This window comes from Brachypodium distachyon, chromosome 1, assembly GCF_000005505.3.
Source record: "Brachypodium distachyon strain Bd21 chromosome 1, Brachypodium_distachyon_v3.0, whole genome shotgun sequence".
In the NCBI taxonomy this organism is placed as follows: domain Eukaryota; kingdom Viridiplantae; phylum Streptophyta; class Magnoliopsida; order Poales; family Poaceae; genus Brachypodium; species Brachypodium distachyon.
The window spans coordinates 21364523-21377662 of NC_016131.3; the positions used below are offsets into that span (position 1 = coordinate 21364523).

Genomic DNA, 13140 nt, shown 5'->3' on the forward strand with positions numbered 1-13140 from the left:
AGAACAGAATTGCTTTGCAAAATAAAAGCAAAAAGAAATATCTGCCATGTAAGGGACACCGGAAGTCCAGAACACGTGCAAAAATTGTCCAAATTCTTATACTTATTATGATAAGCTTGCAAAAGTATTCTTTGGGATGCAATTACAAGTAATTATTCAGACGAACAAACATACAAAGCTGTATTTAGCATTAGTTGGGCAGAAAAGTACAACACACAATTTGGCCAATCTGATGAAATGGTCACCCCATGTGGAGATGAAGTGAAGTGAGGTGCGATTGACATCCATAAGTCTCCCAATAGTAGCAGACTTACAACCTCCTTATCCGACTAGGTTGAAGAACTACATGCTGCAAAGTATTAAAGAATATTTTTGTTTTAAATATGTTAACTGAAAGAGGAAGTACGGTTGCTAGAAAACAAGATTATAATTCCATTTTGATACATCAAAGAGGTTACCTTAATCTGTGTCCGGTTGTATGTGTATGTAATATGTACAAGCTCATCCATGGTCTGGATTACCGCAGGATATGAAAATTCCATACCTTTGGTGTCCTCTAATGTCATTACTTCTTTCCATGAATCACCGTCGTCTGTGGAGATTGCAATTTTGAGCGTGCCCCTAGAGAAGGTGTTGTAAGCAAGTAGAACTCTTCCATCCTTCATCTTAACTCCATCAATCCCTTCAGGTGTGAAGTCCGGTTGATCAAAAAGAGAGTTATTAAATATCTTTCAGGAATGAATTTTTTTTGTAAACTTCAAACTAGATGTGGTCTCTAGAGAGAAGCCAAACATTTTCCAATACTACAAATGGGAACTGAAGCAAAGAGCTAATTTAGCTAAACAGGTGAAGAACAAACCAGAATTTGGATTAGGAAGCTCGGTCTTATGCACATAACTCCATGTAACACCTCCATCAATGGAATCTGCCATGCAGACTCGACCGATTGTCTCAAAAGATCTCAGAAGCACCCGAATAGTCCCATTAGCAGTCTGGTAGGGAACTGGCTGAATCACCCCAAGTGTTTCACCTTCTACGTATATAGGACCATACTTCCGCCATGTCCGTCCAGCATCTTTTGTGACCTAAATAGTTCAGAGGGCTTGTTAGACACACCGTGGAGGATGTGATAAACGCCTGATGTTAGTTATTACATTATTCGTAACAACTTGAACATATGTTTTCTTGTAAAAAACCAAAAGCTTGGAACATGACGGTTACCTCAAGCCATGCACCCCAAGAGTTCCAGCTTTCTACTGATGACCCACATAGTAGACGACCATCTTCAAGCAGGAAAGGCTGCATTCAAAATGTTGGTATTAGAAACTGATGTACTCAATATCTGCATAAAACATGGCATCATGCTGAAAAAGACCACTAAAGCATTGAACTACTACTGACTTGCTAATGATCAGTAGTTGTTGTGCTGTTCAATGTGCATACTGCTTACTTAGGGTATAGAAAATTATGGGAGGAAGCTAAAACCACAAACTCAGACATGCCTTGTTCTTAATAGGGCCAAGAATACCAGCCGGTAGCTGCTCTCTCTGTGACCAGGATATGCCGCCATCAAGCGATCTTTTCATGGCACCACTCCACCTGAACAAGTCATGTTTATTATCAAGTCATCAAATATCTGTATCAATTTTTTTATTGCAATCTATCTGTTCTATCGTGTGGGTCTCTTGCCATTACAATCAAATAAAGGAAGCCAAAGAATGTAAAATAAAGTACTTACTTCTGAACTTCTTGACCAATCTTGTAAAACAGGAGCAGCTCGCGAGAGGGGAGTTTGAAAAGTACAGGATTCCACATGGGCACCTCATCTTGTTCATCAGCAACTTTGGGAGGATGCCAGTAACCATCCTACAAATGTAAGTTTTTTAGCAAGAACTGATATTCTCATTTAAGAAACAAAAAATAAAAGTTCCCTGGATGACTGAACTCACACCGTATCTCTGCAACCAGATTTTGACATCCGGAGCACCTTCCTTGGATCCACCGAAATAAGCCACCAAAAAATTGTCTTTCTCAACCTAACAAGACAAAATTTCAACCCATAAGTATATTAATGATATTTTCTTTCTGAAACTCTGTGGCGTCCAAAAGCCAATGTACCTCAACAATAGTGGAAGCATGGCAGCTATTAAAAGGGGCAGTTCCAGCTGGAAATGTTAACTCCTCCTTCAAAATGATCCACCCAGACATCTTACTCGCGGTGCTGTTGGTTGTGTTATGAGTGCTGTCTTCCATCTGTTGTCCAATTTCCACCGTACTGTCAGTTAGGCTAGCGACAACCTCACCAAGTATGAATTTTCAAGCCTATATAAACATAAGCAGCAGCAAATACACTAGAGAAAGGAAGAGTCTTTCATGAGGTTACAGAAAGGCAGAACAGAACTTACTCGTGAGTCGTCGTGAACAGGCCTCGAGTTGGTGTCGATCTCGCGCAGTGATCTAGAGGATGCTACGGTAACGTGGAAATGTTGCTTCTTCAGGAAGATCGTATGTGGTGAATCAAAGATAAAGAGGAGCAGGAAAAACAACAGTACGCAGGCTGTTGCGATCAACCCAGTTTGTTGTTTGCAGCAACTGTGGATGAGCATCACCTTCTTCAGTAACGTCCCTGAAGCAGCTTAGGAGAGAACATGAGTTAGGTTCCGGTTACAGTCCTGCTCGAATCAACAAAATGGTGAGCAATAATGTTACTTATAACAATGCAATGATGCAGAGAAGTGGGGTTGAGGCACAAATTGCCGAGTACATCACACCGCCATCGTCAAAATCAGGCCCTAAAATTACTTCGCAAGCCACTCATTCTAACCGTTCCATGATCCACATCAAGAATTCCCCAAAAAGGTGGGCTTCTTTCCTACTGGAGTATATGAGACAAAGAGAAAGGACAGACAGAAGAAAAAAAATCCAGTCGAAACTTGCAGCCAAAAGAGATGCTCTCCGCGGGCGCGCGCGCGCATTGCCAAGGATAGAACTCATAGAAGAACCAAGCGGCTGGGACTAGAGAAGAGAGCAGCGAGATGAAGAAACGCATGGGGCGGCGGGGAAGCACGCATCTGCGATGCGAGGCGGACTCACTGACCTACGGGTGGCTGCGGCTTCGCAAGTCAACGTCAGGAGGGTGGATGCGAGCTTCAGGTATCCACGTCTGGGAAGAAGAAACGGAGAATCGTGGATGGATCGAGACGGGTTTGTCTGATGGTCTCATGCTCGGCGGCGGTCGCGGTTTCCCTTTCACGGGATGGCAGGTGGGGACGGAAATGGTCCACCATGTCAGCATGAACGCAGCTCCTTCTGCCTAGTCAATTAGGTAGTATTTGGTTAGACATAAATGTAATGGAATGGTTCCAAAAATTGAGATGATTCTTGTATTTAGTTCTTAAAACATGAAAAAGTGGAATGGAACCACATGGTTTCTCAAAAGAGAATATTCACTCAATGTGCCTAACCATCTCATTTCTTAAAAATGTAGGAATGAGTTGGTTACAAGCGGAGCCAGTGATCTAAGTGTTTGGTTCTTAGGATATAGAAAAGTAGAACCGTTCCATTACATTCCATTCCTATAAGAATAGAACCGTTCCGTTTTATTCCACCTCGCTCTATAATCAAACACTACTACTGTACAAGAATTAAAAGAACCAGGCAAGTTTAAATCGAAGATAGTCTTTCTGTCCCAACATTTGTACTCCCTTCGTCCGGAAACAAGTGAGTGGATTTATTTTGGGACGGAACAAGTAGGGTTTTTGTCATTCCTTCCAACTTCAACCGTTTTCATAGTTGACGAGACAAGTTGGCAAAACGTCATTCGCCATGTCAACTCAGGTTTAAAAGGCCGCCCAAAGTAATACTCCGAGGCAATGAAGTGGCTGTTGTTCATTGTGATCTAATTTGAGCACTCGGATGCACGAACTAGTGAGAGACCAAGAGAGCGAGCGATGTTCTTAAGTTTTGGGATGATAAATTTTTGTCCAAACCGCTAATCAGAGGAGGGATGGAACTAAACTATGGAGTATATTAATAGGTTCTATTCTCCAATTTCAGACCTGAGGGACGGAAACTAGATTTTCATGATAGTTAAGAGACGAAAACTTCCACTAATTAATCATGTTATGTTACACGTTGGTGGAACTTCGTCGTGGACTAGAGAGGGCCATAACCCATCCCTTGTCTTACTATATGTGTCATGTCAATGAAAAGGGTGAGAAAACTTTTGTTTTGAGTTGCATTGTAAAAATTGTGTCACATTTCGTTTGCAGGGTAAAATTGGGTCATCTTTTGTGTGCTCGTGGCCTCCTTGGTGATTCACGTTAAGTCCAACGGCATGTCTCCTGCGCACACACCGACTTTTATGCCAATTTTGCATTAGCAAAAACAATAGGTTGGAAGTATCAAGACAGTAGTTTCCATGTTTTATTTGGAACTCCCTCTAAGCCAAACCCATTGTCTTTTTAGGATCCATGGTAGTCCCACATTAACAGTATCATATCCGTATACTACGAGAATATATATCATGGTAGATTTAACAAAACTAATCTAGAGTTGTAGATGTTAGATTGTTCTATAAATTTGGTCAAAATTTAAGAAAGTAAAGGATGGAGTATAAAATTAGTAGAGCACGGTTAACTCAAAGTTAGGATTACATGTCACTAACAATATGTCATTCTATTTTAATATCCTTCCCGCCTTTACAAATTTTCGTAGTAGTTAACAATTGACTTCTAAACACTTCATTTGTAACATATGAATTATTTTTTAAGCATATTGATTATTAGATCAGTGCATTGCCACATAAATCAATAGTACCTACTTTTGTGATGTATTAATACGGATGAGTATATAAAAAGTTTTATACCCCCGCCGATTCCTAGACATATGTTTTTGTGAGTAGGGCTGGTATTTTGAATATTTGGATTACTGATGTATGTAAAAAAAAACTGTTGAGACATGGTAAATCATAGATGTAGATTGTATAAGTACTTTCAATAACTCATATATTGTCAGTTCCACAATTATTTTAGCACAAATCAATGGTTAAATTAATTTAGGATATTGTAATAGTTCCCAAAACAATAGTTATACGTGAAGGAGGGTGCGTATATTATATACATGCTTTCCATAGAACCATATAAGGCCAGTATTTTTTGGCTTTCTGGACCGGCTTCTTCGAGAAGCTGCCCTCCTCCAACTTTCTGGAGAAGCCGCCACCTAAATTTGATTAGGCTACCAAACTACTTTGTGAACCTAGCTAAATCTGAGATGCGCCTTCTCCAGAAAGTTAGGTGAGGACAGTTTCTAAAAGAAGCCGGTCCTAGAAACCGAAAAGAACGCAGCCATAAACATGCACAATTTGGTCCCTCGGCTAGTTCTTGTAGAGGTTAATTAATAAAGTAATGAAGAGGTCGGGAATAATTAAATTGTCAATCTTTGAGATAGCATCCAGTATACTACAATGTATGTAATTGCCTTTATGAGCATCATTTTTATTACAAATAATAAATATCCTTTTTGTGGGGCGCTGAAGCATGAAATCTATAAGAAAAAAAGGCATATAGGTGTATCAAAGAAATAAACATCTAGTTTTCCTAATGTAATTATTACGTGTTTATAATTTAATAACACTCGCACAAGTGCATCTTCGGTCTTCCTCGTCTCTTCATCTAATCTATTTCTATTTTGACCGAACACGGGCAGTGACAAAGCATGAAAATTAACATCTTGCCAAAAAGGCAAAGATAACTCAATAAATATGTATTTTGGTTGGTGCGTAAATACAAATTTGCAATGCAACATTTTTGCGGGCTATGGTTTTTTGGTCCCTACTTAGTTGGTTATTAACATTTTGATTGCCTAAGAAAACTTGTCAACTCACCTCACATCCTCTCCACAACTCTTCTAGAACTTTAGCCAATATAAGATCAAGAGATTTGTCAACATTTGTTTCGGCTAACCAGTGATATATTGCGAAAACAAAACTTTGAAACATAATGTCATGAACCAAAGTGAATTGACCCTAACCCATTAATTTACCATTTAGATGGGTATTTCTATCTCTTTTATTAGCTTTGGGTCCATCGCTCCATGTCTTGTTCTACTCATTTGTTTCTTTTAGGGATTGTTCTACTCTATTCTGAACGAACACGACGCAAATTGTTGTTTTTTTTTTTGAGGAACGCAAATATACTGTCCAGACCAGAGGCGAAATGGGATGTCAGCCCGGCCCAGCAACTGAATCAGGCCCAATACGACGGAGCGCCTCCCGTGCCAGGCACCGCGCGTTAGGTTACCGCGCCCAACAACCCGCACCGGCTCCACACGTGGCCCGCGGGCCAAGCGGGCCCCGCTCCTTTGGTTCCCACGCCTGACGCAACGCTGGAGGTGAGCGCACCCACCCACACACACGCTACTTACGCCACGAGCCCTCCGTTTCGTACGGCCTCCCAAAAATCTCAATCCATTTCTTCTTCCGTTCTCTCTCCCCAAGGGTGGAGGAGGAGGGAGAGAGCGACCGAGAGAGGAGAATCCCTCTAAGTGAAATTTGACGAAGCAAAGGGAAGGATTTCGTCAGGAGGGGAGGCTGGCTCCGTGGCGTCGTTCCTAGGTGAGGGTCCTGCAATTCTGGGTGTTTCTCTTCCTATTTCCCCGTGATATTTTTGGGTAGGAATTCTAGTTGCTGGGGCGGTGGGAGGCGGTTGTCTCTACAGATCGCGACATGCCTCTGCATTTGTGCTAGGGTTTGCGGCGTTTTTTCCCCTTGCGTAATTATCTTAATTTAGGGTTTGTGCGAGTAAATCCTAGCCCAGATGCGCTATTCGCGGGGATCAGTTAATCTGAAATTGAGTTTGCTTGGAACTGGGGTCGGAGATCTTAGATGCGGCAATGGCTTCGATTCCGCTTGTTTGTATGTACATGCCGAAGTTAGCCTGTGTGTTAATTGAAATCCTTTCGTTCTGCTGTGATAAATCCACGCGGTTAAGTTACCGTTTATGTGCTCTTGACGTGAAAGCGGAATGCGGATCTGGATGAGGTATCAGGTCAGAACTCGTCTATTTTGTCAGATATTTTGCAATTCAGTTCTCTGTATCGACTCGTCACTTCAGCCAGTTGTGTTTTAGTGACGCCACTAAGAGGGGCTAGGTCAAAGACTGCGTTGTATCAAAGTCAAGAGCTTATATTAAGATGGTGCAATTGTTATGTCAAATGTTTATTTCATCTTGAAGAAAAGGAGTTGCCCGACAAAATCTACTATTTATTAGTAACCTGCTTATGAATTATCTTCTTGCTCGTGTTATGGCCAATTTGATTAATTAGGTGACGCAGTCATGCATTCTAAATATGGAAACAGCTTCCTAGTGTGGAAGGTTTTTAGAATTTGTTCTCTGATGTGAGATTAGACCCTTCGGCTCGTAAAATATGTATAGGTGTCCTTGTGAAGAGCAATTTGAATCCATGGTTCATGGTTTAAATTGATTAATTGAAATCTCTGGAAAATATTTTGACTTCATTTTGTTTGGTTTTGGTCAGCAAATAGATAGCCTGACGCTCTGTTTGCGATTAAATTTTTTTTGTTAGCCTGCCTTGTCCTTCAACAACATGGTTGTTGTTATGTTATGAACCAAGGTATCAAAATTGCTGAAAGTAGAGCTAACTCACTGGGGAGCATTGGCGCCTTCCCCATATGTTTTACTTTGATGTTGCAGTGTTGGCTTTTATTCTTTATGATACGCCCTCGCGACCAAACACTTTCCTTTTAATTTATTGCGATTCCCATTTTTCTTGTAAATAGCAGCAAGATGCTTCGTGCTGAGTAATGAAGTGCTTGCTGGATGTTTTTGTGTAAATCTGACTGCTTCAACACAGCACTATTCTGTTCATGTCTCTTGTGCAGTCTATTCTAACGGTTCAGTGAGCTGACTCTCTCTCTCTCTCTCTCTCTCTGAGCACTTCTTTTGTTTTACTATTCATGCTGTCATTTTTTCAGTTCTTTCATTATATAAATGTTGCAAAACAAATAAGTCTGTATTTTGTCTATCACTATGGCTATGAGCTATCTTGCACACAACTCAGCAAGGACATCGGCAACTTTGCTGCTTCGACTTGTCTTGTGCTGCCTATTCTTGTCATATGTGAATCAAAGAAATACTATCTTATCATGCTAATTTAGGGTAGTATAGCTCTGCTATATAACTAGGCATGTTATGCATTATTATTTATTCAGTTATCTGTTCTACTTCTCTTTTTCCTTGCCATGCACTAAGTATTCCATTTTTACTCGACATCCAGATGGACTACATATCTCCTGAGAGAAATCTGGATGGAACTTGTGGAGACCCTGGGTCTTTATTTGCGGATCAAGACGGTAGCTTGTTGGAACACCTGGATTATCATGGTGATGGAAGTACACAACATGATTCGCCGCCGCTGAATGATGAACTTCTAGTTGATCAAGCTGATCAAATTTCATATTTGGCTGCAAATTCTATACCTTATATGAATGATCAGGTCTCGTGCAATACAATGAAATCTGCTTCAACTAGTCCACCATCTCCCCTGAAGCAAGATAAAGAGTATAAGGTGCATATGGAATCTGATATGCAAAACAATGCAGCTGAACAAAATGTTCATCGTAATGACCCTGAAGCACATACCACTTCTCCAGGTTATGCTGTACAACATAAAACAGATGTGGTTGATGCTGTGTTGCCTCCAGAGCTTCATGAAAGCAGTGGTAATGATACATCAGATTTTCAACAAGAAGCTACACATTCTGATGCCTATCTTGGTGACTCCATGTTAACTCAAAATAGCAGCAGGGATTACCAACTTAACAATAGTGGTGATGATGATGACGAAATTCCGAACTCTTCTGCACTTCAGATGGAGAATGTGGACATCAGGAAGTTACACAAGACTTTCCACAATGAAGTGAATGGGACAGAGGATAATCAAATGAATGGTGGGAATTCTAACTCTCATGATGAACGTGACAGTGAGAACCTCAACTCTGTGACCGCACCTTCCTATTTGGACGGGATGGAGCAGGAAGAACATGGCGGCGAAAATGGCATATCTACACCAGGCAATCAGTGGGATTCTCCTTGTGAAAGGTCTGCGGAACTGGAAAAAGACACTCCATCACCAGACAGGAGGGTCTCGCTTTCAGTTGAAAGGTCTCCTCACACTCATTCATCTGAGAAACTGGACTCACTAAATGCTGCAAAAGAGGATGAAAAATTAGCTCACTCTCGAAGCCCACCAGCAAGACGTCAGCCTCGATCTCCTGAAAAGCATGACACACACCGTAGAAGAGCTTCATCACGTGATTTGTCTCCGCATGCACGAGAGAACTCTCCAGAAAGGAAAGCAAGAAAGGATTCTCGTCATGGAGTGGGGTCACCGCGGCGAAGATCTGCATCCCCTAGAAGAAGAGGTGGGACACCACGGCGAAGATCTGCATCCCCTAGAAGAAGAGATGGGTCACCACGGCGGAGATCTACATCCCCTAAAAGAAGAGATAGGTCACCTCGGCGAAGATCTCCATCCCCTAAAAAAAGAGATAGGTCACCACGACGAAGATCTCCATCCCCTAAAAGGAGATCCTCGCCCAAGAGGAGGGGTTCACCAAGGAGGAAAGATTCCCCACCAAGGAAGAGGGATTCCTCTCCAAGAAGGAGAGACTCATCACCAAAGCGGAGGGACTCATCACCAAGGAGGAGGGACTCCCCAACAAGGAAGAGGGACAGGTCAAAATCAAGGTCACCTTCAAGGAAAACTGATACCTCTAGACATAGAAGGGAACATGTTAGATCTCGATCAAGGTCTCCCCACTCCAGGGATCACCATAAAAGATCTCCAAGGTGATTTTTTTGTGTGCCCTTAGTAATTTCCAAGCTTAATTTTCTTAATTATTTTGGATGAGCATGTTTCAAACCAACAGCATCTATAACCATACATTTGCTGGTCATGCAACTTTGAACATTCATACTTCCCTTCCATGGCTGTGTTCGTTTTGCTATCTTTCCACATTTTGTATCGGTGCTGCTAGTTATGCTTCTTTTTGTTTTGACATTGTAGAAGAAGGCATTCACCAAGGCACAGGTCACCTCCAGCAAGCCATCGCCAGCATTCTCCTAGACGACCTTGGTCACCACCTGCCAACAGGAAGACTGGATTGGGTAAGCCTGGGCGGAATCTGTTTGTTGCAGGTTTTAGCTATGCTACCACAGAGCGAGATTTGGAGAAGAAATTCGCTAAGTATGGACGTGTAACAAGTGTACGTGTTGTCCGAGATAAAAGGTAATTACTTTTGTATGCAGTTATTTGTAGCTCCTTTTTTTTATTGTCCATTGTATCAGCACTCTGTGGCAATGCCCTTAGAACCTGCTTGGTTTGCTAAGAAAATTTTGGCACTGGAATCTTTTAGCTGGATATATATACCTCCGACACCTGTATTTTATCTTGGAAGGACATAATTGGTAAAATTTATGCTGCCAAGTTTACTATGATTGAACTAAAAGCAGTCAATAATTGGATTTTAGCTGGTTTGCCCTTTTACTAATTAACCATGTGAAAGCTTGTATGGAGTTCATGAGACTGACAAAGGATGCACTTTGTACTATGAGATGATCTTCTGTCAGTACTCATGATTGAAATATCTCTGGCATGTTAAATAGGATATAACTCTAGTACATTTTCCTAATTTGAAACCAGTCAGCATGCTGTATTACATTCCATGAAACAACTCATTTTATATTTGTAGTCTGTTAAGTCAGTTTGCAAGATGAACTTTTCGTAACATATTTACATCCTTCATAGAACTGGAGACTCTCGAGGCTTTGGATTTTTATGCTTGGAGAAGGATGAGGATGCCGATGCAGCAATCCAAGCTTGCGATGAGACTGAGTGGAATGGTAGGATCATTCTTGTGGAGAAGTCAAAGGCACCTTCATGGTGAATCTTACATCCTAGAGCTCTGCACACCATGCTCTAGGGGGGGACAGCACCACATCAGTTTGCACAGCTTTTACCGTACCAAAAGATATCTATCGACAATATAACATAAATTATCATTACATATGGAAAAGTTTACTTGAACCCAGCTCTTGATGCTGTATTAGGAGTAAGTAATAATGCACTTCCTGTGGCTACCTTGCTGACTATTATAAAGAATAAGATGATATGTCAAAACTTAGCTTGTTTCAGGGTCCTGCTGCGGATAAGAGGAAATTATCGGTACACTGTAATATCTGCAACCTCTACAGATACATGATATTCATGAGTTGTTCATCCTCTTCTTCCCCATCACGGCATGGTGATCGAGTGTTCCAGCAGTTCATGGTGATACATGGTTGAAATTCAGACTTCTGAGGCCGTGATAGTCATTAAGTTAGCCAATAATTTACATCTAGGTTTATACATCTGTGTACTTTGTCTTTTGGATTGTTGGTACTCTGCTGGATATGGCCGTCACAGTGAGACAACTCCTGATCGTTCATCTCGCATTTCTGTTAGTCATGTCTTCCTAAACTCAGAAGTATCTATACACAATTTATTTGAGCTTTCACGCCACCTCTACCTGTTTGGCATGCCAACACATATCTATTGTAGGTGGGCGCCATCGCCATACAGACTCCTGATTATGGTAGAAGTTTGTTAGCATCAGCGGGGCCAAGTAGCCAGCACCACGGCGATGTGTGCACAAACTTTTTTACTTGAACTTTCGTTGATTGATGGAGATTGGGCAACGTTTTGGATTCGATCCACATACCCTTTTTGTAGCGCCCGCATTTTCATGATGAGGAATAGCTGGCAAGGCATAGCGTAACAGAAATTTGGGAGACATACGCGTGCACTGTACGTAGGTCTCAACTTCTTTTTAACCGAACTACATATTCAGAGAAGACATGATGAGTTCATAGAAAGAACTAGGGAACTAGGAGCCATGATGTGATGCAGTACTCGCTGCAAGTTTCATTCCGTGTGTGAAAGAACTTGAGAAACATGCCTGTACTCTCTTTGTAACATATTTCCTCAGTTTCTAAATATAAGATGTTTTGCCTTTGTTCTAACTATGAAGTCAACTTTTTTAAAGTTTAATCAAGTTTATAGGAAAAACATTTAGCAACATTTCAAACTTTAAATTAGTTTTATTAAATCTATCATGACATATCTCTTCTCATTATATTTATTTGGTATTATAGATATTAGTATATACTTTAATAAATTTGATCACAAAGGTAAAACATCTTATATTTAGGGAACGAAGGTCTACATTCGTTTGTATTCTGCATGAAACAGAGCACAACAAAATGATGGTGAGAGGAGTTACAAGAGCATCTCCACTCGTCCCCCCTATATTTCATCCGGCGCATGGCCATATAGGGAGGTGCCGGCGCAACAATTTGTTTAGGGTGGAACCGGCATCCAGCCGCACCCCCAAACATCGCTTCCTCAAATTTAGTTTGTCTCACTGATAGTGGTGGCCCGTGCTGCTTTTTATCTTTAGCCGGTGCCCCCGCTAGCCCTCCTGTGAGTAGGGAGTGGATTGGGGGACGCCGGCTAAATTCTTGTGGTACGCCGGCTACTTTTTGAATTTAGGGGAGTGGATTGGGTGAGTTTTTCAGCGTCGGCGCTCCCATTTAGCGTTTGGGGGACTTTAGAGAGGCCGGCTGGAGATGTTCTAAGCCAGCCATGGGCAGAGCCGAGCTCCTCAGCTGAACTTCTTTTAAATTAAGCTAAACATGTAATAAATTTTTATGGACAAACTCTACTTTTGGAAGAAAATTGTACACTTTGACCATGCTCCACTAACAAGTGCTCCCACCGTTTCATAATTCTTGTCTCAAATTTGTCCCAAGATAAATGTATCTGTTCCTAAGAAGCGTCTAGATACATGTAATATTTCGACAAAAAGGAGGTAGTAACGAGATAACTTGGCCAATGAAGCCAACGGCCAACGTACGTACAGGTACCCGTGCCACTAACACGTCATGACAACACCGTTCAAAGAAAAAACACGTCATGACAGCTGCAGCTAGTTATTAACATTTTTATAGAACATTAGCATAGTCCCATATGTTGCTATGAACTTAAGAATGCGCAAAATATTAAAAGAAAATGATGTAATAT

At 41.3% G+C, this 13140-nt stretch overlaps 2 protein-coding genes across 9 annotated transcripts; one reads left to right on the plus strand and one right to left on the minus strand.

Moving 5' to 3' along the window:
- Nucleotides 1–84: 84 nt before the first annotated feature.
- LOC100823135 lies at nucleotides 85–3251 on the minus strand. 5 transcript variants are annotated; one of them, XM_003562977.4, is made up of 10 exons: nucleotides 3098–3251; nucleotides 2406–2626; nucleotides 2119–2253; nucleotides 1950–2036; nucleotides 1739–1866; nucleotides 1503–1599; nucleotides 1222–1299; nucleotides 860–1085; nucleotides 459–682; nucleotides 85–349 (listed from the first exon to the last, which is right to left on the minus strand). In XM_003562977.4, exons 2-10 carry the CDS (start codon nucleotides 2604–2606, stop codon nucleotides 311–313), a joined length of 1215 nt encoding a protein of 404 aa, XP_003563025.1. In that variant the 5' UTR covers nucleotides 2607–2626; nucleotides 3098–3251; the 3' UTR covers nucleotides 85–310. The 5 variants fall into 5 exon arrangements, with proteins under 5 accessions (XP_003563025.1, XP_024312377.1, XP_010237744.1 ...); XM_024456609.1 differs by having other exon boundaries at nucleotides 2406–2672; nucleotides 3098–3216; XM_010239442.3 differs by having other exon boundaries at nucleotides 2406–2635; nucleotides 3098–3211.
- Nucleotides 3252–6435: 3184 nt separating this feature from the next.
- On the plus strand, nucleotides 6436–11580 carry LOC100823440 (serine/threonine-protein kinase PRP4 homolog). 4 transcript variants are annotated; one of them, XR_002961617.1, is made up of 5 exons: nucleotides 6436–6613; nucleotides 8296–9869; nucleotides 10087–10308; nucleotides 10828–11131; nucleotides 11205–11580. XR_002961617.1 is itself a non-coding variant. In XM_024456611.1 (5 exons), exons 3-5 carry the CDS (start codon nucleotides 8296–8298, stop codon nucleotides 10964–10966), a joined length of 1935 nt encoding a protein of 644 aa, XP_024312379.1. In that variant the 5' UTR covers nucleotides 6589–6613; nucleotides 7802–7917; the 3' UTR covers nucleotides 10967–11580. The 4 variants fall into 4 exon arrangements, 2 of the variants coding, with proteins under 2 accessions (XP_003563026.1, XP_024312379.1); XR_732329.3 differs by having other exon boundaries at nucleotides 11215–11580; XM_024456611.1 differs by adding an exon at nucleotides 7802–7917 and having other exon boundaries at nucleotides 6589–6613; nucleotides 10828–11580.
- The last annotated feature ends 1560 nt before the right edge of the window (nucleotides 11581–13140 follow it).